Source organism: Limulus polyphemus, unplaced genomic scaffold, assembly GCF_000517525.1.
Source record: "Limulus polyphemus unplaced genomic scaffold, Limulus_polyphemus-2.1.2 Scaffold1754, whole genome shotgun sequence".
Classification (NCBI taxonomy): domain Eukaryota; kingdom Metazoa; phylum Arthropoda; class Merostomata; order Xiphosura; family Limulidae; genus Limulus; species Limulus polyphemus.
In genome coordinates this window covers 1-17,543 of record NW_013667364.1, presented here as the reverse complement: position 1 = coordinate 17,543, position 17,543 = coordinate 1, and the positions used below count along the sequence as shown (strand labels likewise).

At 32.9% G+C, this 17,543-nt stretch overlaps 1 protein-coding gene across 1 annotated transcript in view; it reads left to right on the top strand.

Moving 5' to 3' along the window:
- The window catches only part of LOC106464831 (rho GTPase-activating protein 100F-like), a gene marked incomplete at its 3' end in the record, with an annotated part of 59,420 nt that extends 42,417 nt beyond the window's left edge, over positions 1 to 17,003 (top strand). Inside the window, exons 4-7 of the mRNA XM_022392633.1 lie at positions 6,421 to 6,599; positions 14,285 to 15,170; positions 15,668 to 15,828; positions 16,805 to 17,003. Coding sequence (XP_022248341.1) covers positions 6,421 to 6,599; positions 14,285 to 15,170; positions 15,668 to 15,828; positions 16,805 to 17,003 — 1,425 coding nt within the window. The remainder of the gene's footprint in view (positions 1 to 6,420; positions 6,600 to 14,284; positions 15,171 to 15,667; positions 15,829 to 16,804) is intronic.
- Positions 17,004 to 17,543: the final 540 nt, after the last annotated feature.

The following is a 17,543-nucleotide window of genomic DNA, read 5'->3' as shown; positions in this document are numbered from 1 at the left end:
AGTAAAAATATCAGAAGTATTACTTCACACAGTTTAGTTTTCGACAGATTGTTTTAAGATGAGAAATTGATGACATAGATAGTAATTACGTGTATTTAATCATGACAGTAAAAATATCAGAAGTATTACTTCACACAGTTTAGTTTTCGACAGATTGTTTTGAGAACTGATTATTAACTTATACAGTACCTAAAGTGTATTGAATTTGAATATTATACATCAGATTCGAATTTGTATAACTACATTCCTGATGTGTTATTTAAAATTAATGAAACTTGAAATCGTTTTGTTTGCTTAAGGTGACTTTGTCATAATAATTATTTCTCATGAATAATTAATCTTTTTTTTTACGCTGTAAGAGTATATAATTCGGTGAAGAATTCACAGGTAATCTGCTACCGTTATGGACAATGTAGATTCAATTTAACCAGCTTTATTCATATTAAATGTATCCACCTGTCTTGGACTTGTTTTCTTCTTTCTTTTTTTCATAAAGAATTTATTTATGGTTAAAAATTATTTAACATGCCTAAAGCGAATTTAACATGAATAATTGTATAAATAGAAGATGTAGAAACCATATTGATACAGCTGTCCGAATGATATATATATTGGTTGGTTTATTAACAAAAGGGTTTAACTAACATAGTAATACCACCATCATTATGCTGTTTCTACTGGTTCGACGGGAACGAGATATACAGTTCGTGTAAGATATGTGTCTACTATAACTTGTATTACGGAAGGATACACTTTGTTTAATGTAATTAAAACGACACTCTTGTGCACACATGTGTACATAGTTTACGTATCGTTATGATACAGCGAACGCTTAGACATACTTACACACTTTGATACACATAGGTAAATATATTGTACGCGTGCCGCCATTGTGCATATATGCAGATTTTATATATCTTGAAAAGCTGTATATATATTTACGTACACTCGTGCTTTACGTCATAGTGTTGTGATTTGTATATAAAATCTGCAAACAACAACTTTTTATTCAAAATTATGGATTTGCAGTATTCGAAATACCTGCAATTTGTATAGTAAAATGCTCCTTGATTCACAAGTTTGCCGACTTTTACACAATACTAAAAAAGTGTATCGTTAATCACTATGAAGTTGCAAGAAACTCGTATATACTTGGTGTGATCAAGGTTTTCACTAGAACGTTTCTAGAAGGACTGGACTAGTTGCTAACTTGTCCGGACTGTGGATCCAGGATATAATGGTTTCTATCCATTTCCACAAAAACGCGCTCCGCACTTTGGTGCCGTAGGTACTCTATAAGGGTGACGATCAAATTTCATTATCCGATCAAGTTAGAGTAACCCAAGAGTTAGCGGTGGGTGTTGTTGATTAGATATCTTTCTTGTAGTGTGTCAGTTCAAAATTTGGGGTGACTATTGTGTAACTTTACTCGAAATTCTGAAACAAACAAACAATTTGTTGCGATAAGTACAAGTATATTGAAGTTAAATAATTTTTAAGAAGAATGAAAAAATAAAATTATTCTCAATTAGCTGATACAATTTGCAAATTAAAAAAAAAATCCATTATAATACTTACCTAAACCACAGGTGGGTTAGATGTGTTGTTATAATACTCACCTTAACCATATCTTTGTGTTAGATGTGTTGTTATAATATTCACCTTGACCACATCTTTATGTTAGATGTGTTGTTATAATACTCACCTTAACCACATCTTTGTGTTAGATGTGTTGTTATAATACTTACCTTAGCTACATCTTTGTGATAGATGTGTTGTTATAATACTTACCTTAACCACATCTTTGTGTTAGATGTGTTGTTATAATACCCACCTTAACCAATCTTTGTGTTAGAAGTGTTGTTATAATACTCACCTTAACCACATCTTTGTGTTAGATGTGTTGTTATAATAATTACCTTAACCACATCTTTGTGTTAGATGTGTTGTTATAATACCCACCTTAACCAATCTTTGTGTTAGATGTGTTGTTATAATACTCACCTTAACCAATCTTTGTGTTAGATGTGTTGTTATAATAATTACCTTAACCAATTTTGTGTTAGATGTGTTATTATAATACTTACCTTAGCTACATCTTTGTGATAGATGTGTTGTTATAAACTTATCTTAAACCAAAGATATGTTAGATGTGTTATTATAATACTTACCTTAACCACATCTTTGTGTTAGATGTGTTTTTATAATACTTACCTTAATCACATCTTTGTGTTAGATGTGTTGTTATAATACTTACCTTAACCACATCTATGTATTAGATGTGTTGTTATAATACCTTAACCAATCTTTGTGTTAGATGTGTTGTTACAATACCTTAACCACATCTTTGTGTTAGATGTGTTGTTATAATACCTACCTTAACCAATCTTTGTGTTAGATATGTTGTTATAATACCTTAACCACATCTTTGTGTTAGATGTGTTGTTATAATACCTACCTTAACCAATCTTTGTGTTAGATATGTTGTTATAATACTCACCTTAACCACATCTTTGTGTTAAATGTGTTGTTATAATACTTACCTTAACCAATCTTTGTGTTAGATGTGTTATTATAATACTCACCTTAACCACATCTTCGTGTTAGATGTGCTGTTATAAAACTTATCTTAAACCAAAGATATGTTAGATGTGTTATTATAATACTTACCTTAACCACATATTTGTGTTAGATGTGTTTTTATAATACTTACCTTAATCACATCTTTGTGTTAGATGTGTTGTTATAATACTTACCTTAACCACATCTATGTATTAGATGTGTTGTTATAATACCTTAACCACATCTCTGTGTTAGATGTGTTGTTTGAAATAAAGTTTATTTTCAGACCCCCAACCATTCTGGAAATGTTTGTTTATTACATAACGTGCAATGATATATATATATATTTGTTGTGTTAAACTACAGTTACTTATAGTACAGTTAGCTGTAAGTTGTATTTGTACGCTTTATTAATTATTGCGTAATAATAGCTTAAGATTTGACATGATGTATATAATCCCTTTCATACACGTTGTCCTATATTATCCGTAAAAGATTCGATGATATTAAACGTTTTTAATACTGATAGCTTCTTCCATTTGCTGGTCTTCTCCTCGCCTCTTTAATCTCTTTCCGTCATTGTTCATATTTTTTTGGAAAACAATGTTTGATTGTATAGCATCACACAAACGCCAAGAAACAAGATAAAACGATATATTTCTTGTATATAACAGAATTTATTCTCCTAATTCATGTTTACATGAACAATTTTAAATGTACATAAACATACACGTACATATATATTCCTTTTAAGCATACACACACACACGTTATGTATTCTTATGATACCAAATATATATATATATATATAAACATACATACATATATGTACCTACATATATAGTCAAGTAATATAAATATTAAAACAGCAATTCAAATGACAATACAGCATTACTTTATATTTACGTTTCAGGTAACACTTATTTCCCCCCTTCCTAGTGACTCAGCGGTAAGTCTTAAGGCTTATAACGCTACAAATCGGATTTCGGTACTTGTGATAGGCACAGCACAGATTACCCAGTGTGCAGCTTTGCGCTTGACAACAAATAAATAGACAAAACAAGAAACACTTAATTTAGAATGTCATTCAATTAATCGGATAACTTGTACTTTATATATATATATATATATATGTTTGAAACCAGTGTTTTACCTAAGTTTGAAAAACCTAATCATTTGTGTTAAGTAGTCAAATAACCACAAGAACTGATAAATTATAACCCAACAGTAGGACAGTAAAATGTGAATTGCAACTAAACTGAGTAAGAAAGAGTAAATGTCACTATCGTTACGAAAACAGTACTATATTGCTAGAGTAAAAGTTGTTAGCAGCCATTTTGCCAAGCCTCAAATGTTATTTCTTACTAGTTCTTACTTTTACGATAAGATGGCGCTTTTTACTTCTCGTCAGCTTAGTGAAAAGGTATAGAAGCATAGTAGGTGTTTTCATAAAGTTTTTCTACACCGTCAGAGCTGAATAAAAGGGCTTTACCTATAATATTACCAGTTGGTAAATAAATTTAAGGATTAAAAAAGTCCTGTTTTTCTTAGCATTCAGTTGAATATTGAAAACTATAACATTTTAAATAAAAAATTTAAAAAAAATGGTCCGTTTTGCGTAAATTTTTTTTAATCAGGTTTTGGAGACTGGAAGTGATATTGTTCAGTTTTTCTCTAATCGTTGTGCAATTCACACCAGGATGTGAATAATCAGTAAAACACTATGTAGTTATTGTTTAGTATTATCAGGTCCGTATAGGTTGTAAACTTATGTAATAGACTAGTGTCTCCAATAACACATGCCTGCGAATTCAAACTTCATAAAAGTTGTTTTGGTTTTAATAACGGATTTTCTATAATTCAGCGACGCAAATTTCGAAAATGATATTCATTTTTTCTATCACGTAAGGATTTTTTTACAAATCGGGAAAAAAACTGTTATTTAGATCAAATTATTATTTCGTTTATCACAATGAACATTTTTTTTATTATTATGTTTGTTATGTTTAGGTTCTAGAACGATCGATAAGACTCTCACGTCGCGATTGGTCTGGAGAAAACTATAGCCAGTGGTTGTCAACATTTTTAGCATAACAAAATGTGATCCGATTTCAATGAAAATGATTCACTTATGTAAAAGTACCTATGACGTTTTGTGAAAAATCTGTACGTGATGGATAAAAAATGTATATCATTTTCAGATTCGGCGTACATAAATTACTGTAGAATATGTAAACATTTCATGACAGTAAAACCATCGCAGACCTGTGTAATCAAGTTCCTACTCGGCACTTGGTGTATCCATTTGGTTTACGAAATTACTATATAAAGAAAGAGTATGAGATTTGAGTAAATCGTAATATTAGGAAGATACCCTAGGTAGCCTACAGGTCAAGTAAAACATCAGTACCAGGCTTATCTGAAATTTAAAAATGAAGACCAGTGTTAGAAAATAGTTTGTGGTACAGAATTTCTGCAATTTGACTAAGCTTAAATAAGTTTGCTCGAGAGGAGAATTTGGTTTTTCTTTCGTAATAACAAGCAATACTCTATTGCCAAAACTAAACAACAGCAGGTAGAAGACACTGTACATTTATTTTGAAGTTATGACAATATTTCGAAGTTAAGACTCTTCATTGGGTAGTGCCTAAAATTCTTATAAAAAGTAAATGAGAAACAAATTACAATATTATAGTGTACTATCTAGTCAGACCTTTTTCAAGTTCTTTTTTGTTGCCACCTAAGCTACATGAAAGCATAAGCGTCGTAAGTTTTGTGTACAAATAATGGATTCAATCATTATTTTAAACAATGTAATTTCTATCTACTTTTCCTTTTTTTTTGTTGATTCCTAACGCCATTAGAGTGTTTTAATTTTGTTTGTTATTAAGCACAAAACTTCACGGTTATAGAAACCCGGTTTCTGTGTCACTGGGGTGGCATTGAATGTATTGGTGAATCTACTAAGAAAACAGTGTGAAGGATGAAGTTAAAACTGTTGTTGATCTAAGGTGACTGAGGGGAAAAAGTGTCATTTAAGCATACTGTAGATTCTGGCCATTAGATACCAATACAAACACATTTTAACTAAAGTAAGTAAACAAATATTAGAGCTCTCTGTCTATTCTATTATGCTACTGTTTTTTATTGTTATTTTTTATCGTTGTCTTCCCATATTTTACATGTTTATTATACTGGTAGCATAATATTTTCCTGAACCATTCTCCTCTGTCTTCATAAATACATTCATTATTAAGAATTGGTCAAACTAAGCTATATATATATATATATTAAAACAAAAATATAATATAGCTTAAATAAAACAATCGGGTATATATAACAAACTAAAGTATTTTCATCCTATAAACCAATACACAAAAAAATCCATAATGAATAGATTGCAATTTGTCATATTCATTTTAATGATATATTGATTAATTAATTGAAAAATCACGGGTTATAATTATATTACTATATTTCTATCAAATATGTACAATTTGTGTTTGCCTGTACTGGTGTTATAAACACTTATGTCCTTCTTTATTCGGCCCAGTATGGCCAAGTGGTTAGGGAGCTCGACTCGCAATTTGCGGGTCGCGAATCCCCGTCACACCAAACGTGCTCCCCCTTTCAGCCGTGGGGGTGTTATAATGTGACGATCAATCCTACTCTTCGTTGGTAAAAGAGTAGCCTAAAAGTTGGCGGTGGGTGGTGATGACTAGCTGCTTTCCCTCTAGTCTTACACTGCTAAATTAGGGACGGCTAGCGCAGATAGCCCTCGTGTAGCTTTGCGCGAAATTCAAAAAATAAACAAACATTCTTTATCCATTCAGGTTTATAAAGTTTATTTTTCAACAGGTCGCCGCGGGCCATCCCCGAACGTCTTCACAGCAGCAGAGTACCGTGCCTGGTTGAGCAGAGCGCCCTCCACCTCAGCTATATACGAACGGGTTCGACGTGGCCGGGGAATGACCCAATTACAGCCGCTGTCTAGGATCGCACACAGCGCCGAAAGCCTGCTGGACACACTGCGTCAGGTGATTAACTTTCGAATCCCGTTTATTGTTAACTAAATATATAGGAGGTATATTTACTGCTCCTTATTCAATGTTTCTCTTTGATAGTGTTATAAAGTAGTTTTACTTTTTGTTTTGTTTTGTAGTAAATATCCTTAAGTAGCTTGATCAGACACATTGCCTTTCGATAATATATTGTTTTAATAAATCATTCTTGTTCAAAGATTTTCTCATTTCTATCAATTATCAGTATGCTTCTCGTCAGCGACGTCGAAAAGATTGCAAAACAGGAAGGGGGGGGGGGTCAGCCAAATGAAAAATATCTGAGTGAGTCAAATAAAATTACTGTCTAAGTTGCAAAAAATAATAATAAATCTGCGACAACATGACATTAAATTTTCAAAAATTATGTGTGATGCATTACTATCATTTTTTTTTCCGAAATAGAATTGTAACTGAAATTTTTACATTTAATTTCCTTATGTATTTTTTATTAAAATTTGCTTTGGATGAAATAATCAGTGGTGTAGGAAAGAGCTGCAAAGTGTGGGGTGCTTGGCTAGACATTCAGATTTTACAATGAGAGATTGAAAGTATAAGGAGCTGCTAACAGCGGCTCGATCTGAGGGGGAGTCTGGAAATATACCCCCAGAAAATTAATATAATAATAATATAATTTACAGTTACTATACAAGACAAATAATGATAATTGAAATAATTGATAATTGAAAAAGTCGAAATTTTAGCCCTAATATTTTATTATTTAGCCCCCTGTTGGAATTTTTATTCAGGTTGTGGCTATAAATATATTTCTCGTCCGCGCAGAGAAAACTTGTCAATAGACGATACAAAATCGGAAATGTGTAAAAATAAGAATTGCAACAATTTTCAAGCACACATTGGTAAAGGTTTCGTTAAAAAATTATCCCTCTTGCAGTTAAAAGTAGAGGGATAATAGCCCGTTGCTTCTTCCCCGTCTCTTATCCTTCCACCAATATGACTCTTGCGTACGTTTCTAGTTCTTCTGCTCAGCATTCTGTGTTCAGCGTTAAAATCAACATCCACAAACTTTGTACATAAATATGTAAACCTCCCGATGCTACGGCTACTGTTTAGTCTTCTTCTGTGTCAACAAAAATAACCTCATGTGCGAACTAAGCATATTTATCAAACCTGATAAGAGGATAAGAAGCGTAGTAAGTATATCACCCCAATCGACATCTACTTTAACTATATTATTAAGTCCACCTAATGCTTGGTGATATACCTCGATGTATATTACTATTCGTTTTGTAATTGGACTATTTGACGTTTTTATATGAAAAATATGAGCGATATTTTAATCGAATAGGCTTCATTTAGGTGTTTTGTTATAGGTATGGTCTGACAAGAGATCTGTAGAATAAATATAGCCATACACAGATAGTAGTAGCCTAGTTAACATAATACAACAGCTGCATGATAAAATCTGCTGTAAGCCCGAGAACGCAGTCCATGCTATGAAGGTCTGACCTCTTTGTTTGAAAAATTTCATGTTTAAACAAAGTAGTTTAAGACGTGTGTTGTTGGTTTTCCGCTCACTCTCGTGTTTCGTAAATAACGAGTTTTGAAGCATATCTGGCTATTCTGGTTTAATATTTCTTGTTTTATGTAGCTCATCTGAGACGTTTCTTGTTCTTCTGGTGATAAGTTTCTCGGTTAAGTAACGTGATCGAAGGTGCTTCTTGTTTTCAACGCAATGTAGCTAATCTAAACCATTTTGTGATGTTCTATAACAATTTTGTAATATTGCGGAATTTGAGACGATTCTTATTCTTTAGTTTGTTTGTTTGAAGTTATGCACAAAGCTACACAATGGGCTATCTGTGCTCTGCCCACCACGGGTATCGAAACCCGGTTTTTAGCCTTGTAAGTCCACAGACATACTGCTGTGCCACTGGGGGCTTTTATCTTTTGATAATATGTTTCTTGTTCAAAGAACGTGATCTGAAACGTTTTACGTTAGATTAACCCCATTTGAGGCGTTTCTCATTTAAACATCGTAATCTAAAGCGTTTCTTGTTTTAATAACTGTGTAAAAAAATCGTATCACACCACGTTACTGAAATTACATCTGGTAATCTAAATGACTTGATATTAAAAGATTATTCAATTTCTTTCCTTTTTTTTGTTGTTGTGTTTTTAATGCTTGTTCACACGACTTTTCATAGTCATCTCAGTAATGGGTGTACAACATTTATTCGAACTTAATGCTCTGTTTCACAATTTTTACCGCCTTGCTGTGAGCGAGTACTCTACTATATTAATACACTTTCACTTTCTTTAATAAACTTTCCTCCTCCCAGATAATCCTATGTGCTAAAATTCCGACAAGCAGATTAAAAATGTAATTTCAATTTACAGACTATTTCAATTTTATAAAAAGCTGTTTTGCTGAAAATCTGTTTTCTACAACCAAATACTTTTCCTACTGAAAGCTGGTTGTATAGATTTTATCTACGAACTTGTGGTAATAGAAGAGCATGTGTTTGTGACAATAAGCTGCTGGATTCGTGGTGAACAAGTCATTTCCAAGGCAAATCTCTTTGTAAGAAAAAACTTCTTAAAGCAGCATCCATCCTGTACCACAATGTCCTCCCGTATCCTGTTTGGTGTTATGTGGTTAATAACTTAATTTAACGTCTTAAAGTACAGAGTAAAAACTAAAAAAAAATAAGCAAGTAAACAAAATGCACTCGAACATAAATTTAAATTTCTCTTTTGTAAACCTGTGGGTCTGAGATTATTTTTTTAATAGTTTCCTCATGTGAACCTACACACATTGTGATGAATACGTTCACTGTAAAACCTTATCATTAATTCTAGAAATACGATGATAATGTGTTTCAATTCCAGCTTAAGAAATCCTGAATCAGTATACACGTAATGATTGCTAGACAATAACTATTACATTATTATAGTTTTAACATCAGAGTGCTTGCACAATTTACAGCATTGATATCGGGACTCACTTTAAATATCATCAAACTCTCCCTTATTCGGTGGTCCTAGCCAAGATATTAAATAAATTATAATGGACAGGAACATCACATTCACCTAAGGTGTTTATAACTTATAAGTATATTAGACTTAACCGGTGATCTTAGGCTAGTATGTTCATTTATACCTGTTCATAATTTTCTTTTGGTAGACCCAATGTAACACTGTTAACAGCAAGGAGACGTAAGTTTATAAACAACAAAAGAAAATTGTAAAGATGAAATTTGGTCCTTAAATTTGAAAAAAGAACTAAGTCGACAAATAGGTTTAAAAAATGTACCTCAGCTCTATCTGCGGGTATACCCTACGGATAGCATTTTTCAGTTGATTCTTAATAATCAATGAATATCTATCCATTTAGGGTAAAATAATAACCAAAGCATTTTTAGGTACATCAGAAATACAGTATGTAGCAATACTTCGCTTATTTGAGAACAACGAAGTATTCTATCAATGAAATTACTTGGATAACCATTTTTACACAAAAATTCTTTGATATTCAAAAACTTATGTAAACCATCATATGTGATATATATCTCATAACCTCATAGTATTTTAACTATATTTTCTTTAAAGATATTAGAAATAAAACTTACAAAATTAAAATAGTCCTTTAAAAGATTTTTATGATAGACTTCACATTCAAAATGTCCATTATTATCATTATTTATAAAACTTCCAAGAATGGAAATCTATGATCCTCTTGGTTTTCAACAGTAAACTTCAAACTGCTGTGTCGACTGTAAAGCATTTTAAAATTCGGGAGACCTGATAAGATTTGTTAAAAATAGTAAAGGTGTCATCAACATGCCTGCGATAGTAAAGGGGTTTAAACTGTTGTGGGCAATTATCTAGCCATTATTTTTCATGGAAACACAAATACAAGTTGGTAAGAGAAGGAGCTAATCTTGAACCCATGACGACACCATTATTCTGATTATACAGCTAACTAGTGAAAATAAAATGAGACTCTTTTAACAGCAAAATTAAAAAAGAAAAACATGACTCGGAATACTTACTTCGTTGGAACTATCGTTGTAAGTCAAATCAGCGCACAGCTGTACAATTTGTTACTTGAATTTTGCGCAAAGCTACACGAGGGCAAATCTGCACTAACCGTCCCTAATTTAGCAGTGTAAGACTAGAGGGAAGGCAGCTAGTCATCACCACCCACCGCCAACTCTTGGGCTATTCTTTTACCAACGAATAGTGAGATTGACCGTCACATTATAACGCCCCCACGGCTGGAAGGGCGAGCATATTTGGTGTGATGGGGTTCGAACCCGCGACCCTCAGATTGCGAGTCGAGAGCCCTAACCACCTGGCCATGCCGGGCCTCAGCTGTAAAGTCTCTTCTGATGGTACATATTAGTATATAATGATTCAATGTCAAAACTAGTACAATAAACATTATTAATAAATTTCAGCTACTAGGCTTCATGACAGAACCCAAAACGGTCTTTTGAGGTGTATTCATATGTGCTGGACTTCTTTAAAAGATCTACCAAAAATCTGGTGAAAGCGTGATTATAAGTTCCAATATTGAACAGTATTTTTCGTGAGGTGTATCTTGCTTTAAGAACTTTTGGTAACCCAAAGAAAATTCCTGGATGTCTGACTCCCTGTTGGTTTAATATTCCGATACTGCCCTTCATTAAGGATGTTATCTTTCTTCAGTTGTAGCAAGTTTCATTGTAATTTAGTCGTCCTCTCATCAGTAGGTCGTATTGTAATATCACAAATTTAGTAGAATCACTTACAATTTTTCTGCTTTTCATAAATATTAATTTTTACCTAGAATAACAATACTATTCCCTTTATCTGACTTAGAAATAACAATGCTATTACCTTTATTTGACTTAGAAATAACAATGCTCTCATCTTTGCTAAGTTTTTAAAGCTTCAAGTTCCTCGTAACTTAAATTTAAAAGAAATGTTCGTAATTACTATCATAATTATTAAAAACACTCAAATCTAAACCACTAATTTCAATTCTAACATTGCTAAATGATTATTCTGATTCGTTCCAAATATGTGACATATTTGCAAACATTTCATGTTTAATTATATTTAGAATACTAAATTTTAGACCACGAAATAAAACTTTTTTCTCCACATCATTTAACATATACTTAGCATAATTAACTATCACTTGATCAGGATTTTCTATGAAAGAATTTTTACCTAACTGTCGCCTCAAAATATTAAATTTATACAATTGTCTGTTTTTAACCTTCACCAGAATTTTATTATTTTGTACGTACATAAAATTTTACAAACGTGTGAAAACTAAAAGAACTTTTAATTTCAAGCAATTTAGATGCCTCGTTTAGTTGACTAGTTAACGATTTGATTAACTGATTTTCTATCTTATTTCAAAATTAAAAAGAACTTTTGAAGTTTCATAATATTGTCTCGAATACTGGAATTCTAGAATAGAAACCTTAAAGTTAAGAAACTGTTTTGTGTAGATGTAACTGATTCTTAGAAAATTTTAAATGTGGTTTTTCAGTGTTTCTAAAATTGGCTGACATTGATGTATCTTATCTGTGTATAATAACTTGTGAAACTGGTTTATTTTGAGGAAATTTTAAATATAATATGAATGCTGCTACTAAGTAAGCTATCACCCACATAACTAGCAAGGTTGCTATATTCAGTGCTGTTATTTTAATGTATTTCACTTTGTTGGGTTATTTTTCTTCTCTTTTTGATTCTAATTGCCTTTTTTTTTCGTTAGAAGACCCTGCCTTTCTGCTCTAAATTTACACGCTAAATTCTATATAAATATATATTTTTAGATGTGACTAGTTGGGTATTACAATATTTACATGGGTGGTGGTTTCAATATAAAACTTTCACTTTTTTTATAATATAATATAATAATATATTATTTTTATATCCTATAAAACTAAGGAGACAAGAGGTAACACACCCAGAAGCTAAGTAAGTTAGAAAACCAAATTAAAACTCAAAAATAAGAAGTTTTAAAATAACACAAATAATATACATATATAAAATACTATATAATTAGCCAGAGCCAATGATGAATAGAGCCGCCGAATGAAGGAAAGTTTGTTGTTATTTAAACTGAGGTTCGGATCAATGTTCTCAATTCGGCTAACATTCTAGTGCTAAAACAGTATGCGCGTAGCTATGAATGTTGTTTAGGATCTCAGTTTTTGTGCAAAAGATAAAAGTTATTTGCCCATTCGAAGTTATACAGTGAAGAAATTCGGGGTGTGATTCCTGTGGTGAATACAACTCAAATAGCCCATTGTGCTTCACAAGAAACGAATACTTAATGAATTAAAACGCAGCTGTGCCTAAAGAAAATCAATAAGTACCATGAACAACTTTAATGTCATAAAACTGGTATCACGGAAGAAACGCATGAATTAAATTAACACCAGTCTTCTCGTGAGAAGTGTTCACTGTTGCTATCCGTCTTTAGGCATTGCACTGAATTCTTAGATAAGACAATGAAAAAAGCTGTGGTAAGTAACAAAGTTCAGTTCCTTGTTATGTATATAACATGATGATGTGGCATTCCAGCGCTTTTTCAACGATTCAAAATTGGTATTCAGAATCATATCATCAGCGTCATATCCCAAGAAGTACATTTTTAGCAAAATATATTTATAGATGTAAAACAAAGCATGTGTATGGCAGGTATTAATTACATTAAAATGATTTTATGCTCAAACATTTCATTTTGTATATATATAGAGCAGTTCTATATAGAAAATGATGTTTATACTTCACAATTTACACACATTTAATACGACACATTGAGCTACAGTTCAGTACAAATGAAAGCTACTGAACTGTTACAGCCTTGGCTTTCAGCGCCATCTAGTACAAATGGTTTAGGTAACTATATGACTCGAGATAGAAACCAAAATGGATAACTTACGTTTTAAATGCTACATCATGTACATATTTCTTTTCCAGTATCTGGGTTTACTTGTTCTCACTGGGAAAGATCAGTGTAAATCTATAAGAGTCAAGAAAATTCATAATATATTTTTTTGATTTTTATGACATACACGATTTTTTGAAATTATAATGAAAATGAGGATTCTTGCCGATATATTGGGTCTCATATTTTGTTGTTGTTTTATAATATATCTGAACTTCTACAATTATTTATTACTTATAAAAAAAACAGAAAAACATCAATCAAAATGTTGCAGTACTTCGTAGTTTAACACTTCAAACCCCGAAAGCACACTTCAAGGGAAAAAAACAACTATCTTATCTGTTTACTATTTTTTATGCCCCAGTGGCACAGCTGGTATGTCTGCGGATTTACAACGCTAGAAACTAGGTTTCGATACCCGTGGTGGGCAAAGCACAGTTAGCCCATTGTGTAGCTTTGTGCTTTACTACAAATGAACTATTTTTACGCATCGTAGATTCCGATAAAAAAAAAGTGTTCAGTTGCTTCATCTTTAAATGGCTCCATCTATAATTTTGTAGATATTATATATGGTACTCTTCAAAGGTTTTTGAAGTTTCTGAAAGTGCGTGTAGAAGGAAACTTTGTTTTTAACTATGTTACGAATTCATTTCTGTATTACATCATTTAGTAATTGTTATCTAAGATTTTACAATGTTATAACATTACTACACAATTAATTATAGCAATTCCTTTTCGTAATCAGGAACAGCAGGCCGGCCTTCACTCCTCGCAAATTCAAATAAGGCGGTCCCTCTTACGTCCTGGATCTGAAGAGATAGCCCAAAATTCCCGATTTTTACAATCACAAAGTTTAGAACAAGGTCGTCAAGTTCCGCATCCCACTCCCATCAAGCCATCAGAGGATAGGATGCATTTACTTACTCTTAACCCTCGAGAATTCTTCAAATACAGACCTGAGAAGGATTCGGAAGCAGTAGTCCAAGCTGACAATTTTAGCGGGTTGCTGTGGGTCCACCTTCTAGCGGGTCGAGGGCTAAGACCAGCCGGTCATGCTGACCACTTCCGAGATTTGTACTGCGTTATCGAATGTGATTACGTACATAAAGCCAGAACAGTCGTGAGAACAGGAGACCACAGCTTTGACTGGGACGAAATATTTGAGCTGGATTTAGTAGAAAACACTCAAATAGCGTTTCTCCTGTACAGTTGGGATCCCCATTCACGGCACAAACTGTGCTATAAAGGCACGGTTCACTTACTGACGATCCTACGAGAATCTCCTGTTCACAGTCTTGCCCTCAAGCTCGAGCCACGTGGCACCCTCTACCTCAAAATTCGTTACAAGGATCCGCGACAGACTTTTCAAAGGCTCCCAGAATCAAGTTCTTCTGGAGTGTTTGGGGTTGATTTAGAGACGGTAGTCGCTAGAGAAAGTACCGGCATTGGCATCCCTCTAGTAGTGAAGAAGTGTTTGGACGAAATAGAGAAGCGTGGATTAGACACTGTAGGAATCTACAGATTGTGTGGGTCAGCAGTAAGAAAAAAGGTGCTAAGAGAGGCATTTGAACGAACTACGTGGATGGTAGATTTATCCATGGAACACGTACCAGACATTAACGTTGTTACTAGTAAGTTGTACAAGTATAATTAAAACATAATGTTTGTTGTCAGGAAAAATGACGAAGTTTAACATAACTAATATTGGATACATAGAAATATAAAATTGATATTTTTCATGCAATATTTTTCTACTCTGGATAATTAGTAATGTTGAAAAATAAAAATTGTTTAAGATCGTGTAATACACCAAAAGATTTGATGCACTTGGTTTTTGCTGTTGCGATACATCACCCAACTGAATTCAGAATAAAACATAGTACATTTAGACACGTTTTGCTCAACTGTTTTGTAACTAATATCGTATGAACCCTTTTGTGGTTACTTTACATTTTACAGAAACCACCAATTTTAATTATTTATTTTACTAAACGTTTTATGTAAAATATCAGAGATATCATATAATAGTCTTCTTACGGAAAGTAATGGAAAACTTTCTGTTTCTATACTTACGTATCAAAAAAAAAAAATCTAAAATAAAATAAGTTATTTTTGTGTCTCCCATCAGGTGTCTTGAAAGATTATATGCGAGAAATGCCCGAGCCGCTGTTTACTAAAGGTCTCTTTGATATGTTAGTGGACGGTTTGAGTGTCTGCCTTCCAGACGACCCTGAAGGAAACGCCAAACTTATGTTCAGTATACTTGAGTGCCTACCTAAAGTTAATAGGGTAAGTTAAAACTCATTAAACGTAGCACGAATGACAGTCTAGGTGACATTACCTGACTCTCGTCGTGCCGCCAAATTTCGTCATGCCTAAATGTTTACTTCTCTTTGACCGTAATAGGCATGCATGTGATGTAAATGGGATTATGTTATAATAATAACATAGACAAGATTCTACACAATTCTAATGAAGCACGAAAACTTTCTGTGGGTAGGTTGGTTAGATTGGTAGCTTAAATAATTTTCGTCCTGTTTTAAGGAGAAAAGGGGTATAGTATTTGGACAGGGTGAGGCTGAATATGACACATAAGGATACAAGATACGATATAATTTGAACGGAGTGAAGGATCTTGCAACACATTGCAGTGTTCGATATTTTCTTTTAAAAAGCACTTAAGACCGAAAATAAACGATACACCAAATTCAAGATTTATGAACATCAGCATTAGCTAGCTGTACAGTGAAAATACACTGATTCGGACATCACTATAACGACAAATTCGAAGAAACCGGGTGAAACCCTAGCACTTTCGACAGGTGAACTTTTCTTCAGGGGTAAAGGTAGGTAACAGGTCCACTTTTCGAAAGCGCTAGTGTTAAATCATTTTTCTTTATATTTGTTCTTTTAAACAAAATGTATTCTTTGTGTGCGTGTGTGTGTGCATTTTTGTTTTGTTTTTTACAAATATAACTGCGACGACAGCATATAGGTTTCAGTGCGACTTACAAGAGGTATGAGGTAGTGAAGAAATATAATGTAACGATTTTCTAATGCCTTAATTCATATATATATGTTCCATAAACTTCTAAGCCTGTTCGCAATGTAGCTTTATCATGGAGTAAGATAAAAATCCAATTCAAAGTCGTTTCCATTTGTTCACGTTTGATGTTAGAACTTGTTCAGTATAATGAGAATTCTTATATCTTCCATTTTCTTATGACACTTCCCGTGATTAGTGTTTACTTTATTCTTATTCTAGTGCACAGTCCTAGTGCTAATGGATCATCTTAAGCTAGTATCCAACCGCAGTGATAGAAACAAGATGACATCACATAGTTTAGCCATGTGCTTCGGACCCGTCGTTATGTGCCACACTGAAACAGGAGACTCTGTTGTTGACCTCCGCAAAACAATTGATGTCTTTAAGTATCTCCTAGATATTTGGCCCGCCAAAAAAGGTAATTAAGCTTTAAATACATTTAGAAGAATGTAATAAATAATGAACCACTCAAATAACCACTCGCGTTTATACAATTCAATATGTCATTTTTTTCATGCCAAAATAAAAAGCAGAAATAAATATTTCAATAGCGGTTATTGGGTAATTTTAAGAACCAAATTTGCCGTTTACATCAGACTTGTTACTGTTGTAACGTCGTTCTTTCCGTAACAAGTTATTTTAAATTAGCTGTTGAAAATAATTCAACATCTAGTCGCCTTAACGACAATAAATTGCTTTATTTCTTCCTTTACCGTTTCTACAAACTTGTACAATGTCATAACTTTACTGTAGGCCTACGTTACAGATGACGTTAATTAACGTAAAACAAATCACCTTACTTGTACAAAGCAACTGCGAAAGTTAACACACTGACTGGTTCAATCTGTATCTTGGAAATAACTCTTCACACTTCACAATTATTTCATATTGTTACGTCTCCGTTTGTTAATTGATTTTTCCGTAACTTCGTTCCAACGAAACTTTAACGACACAAGTC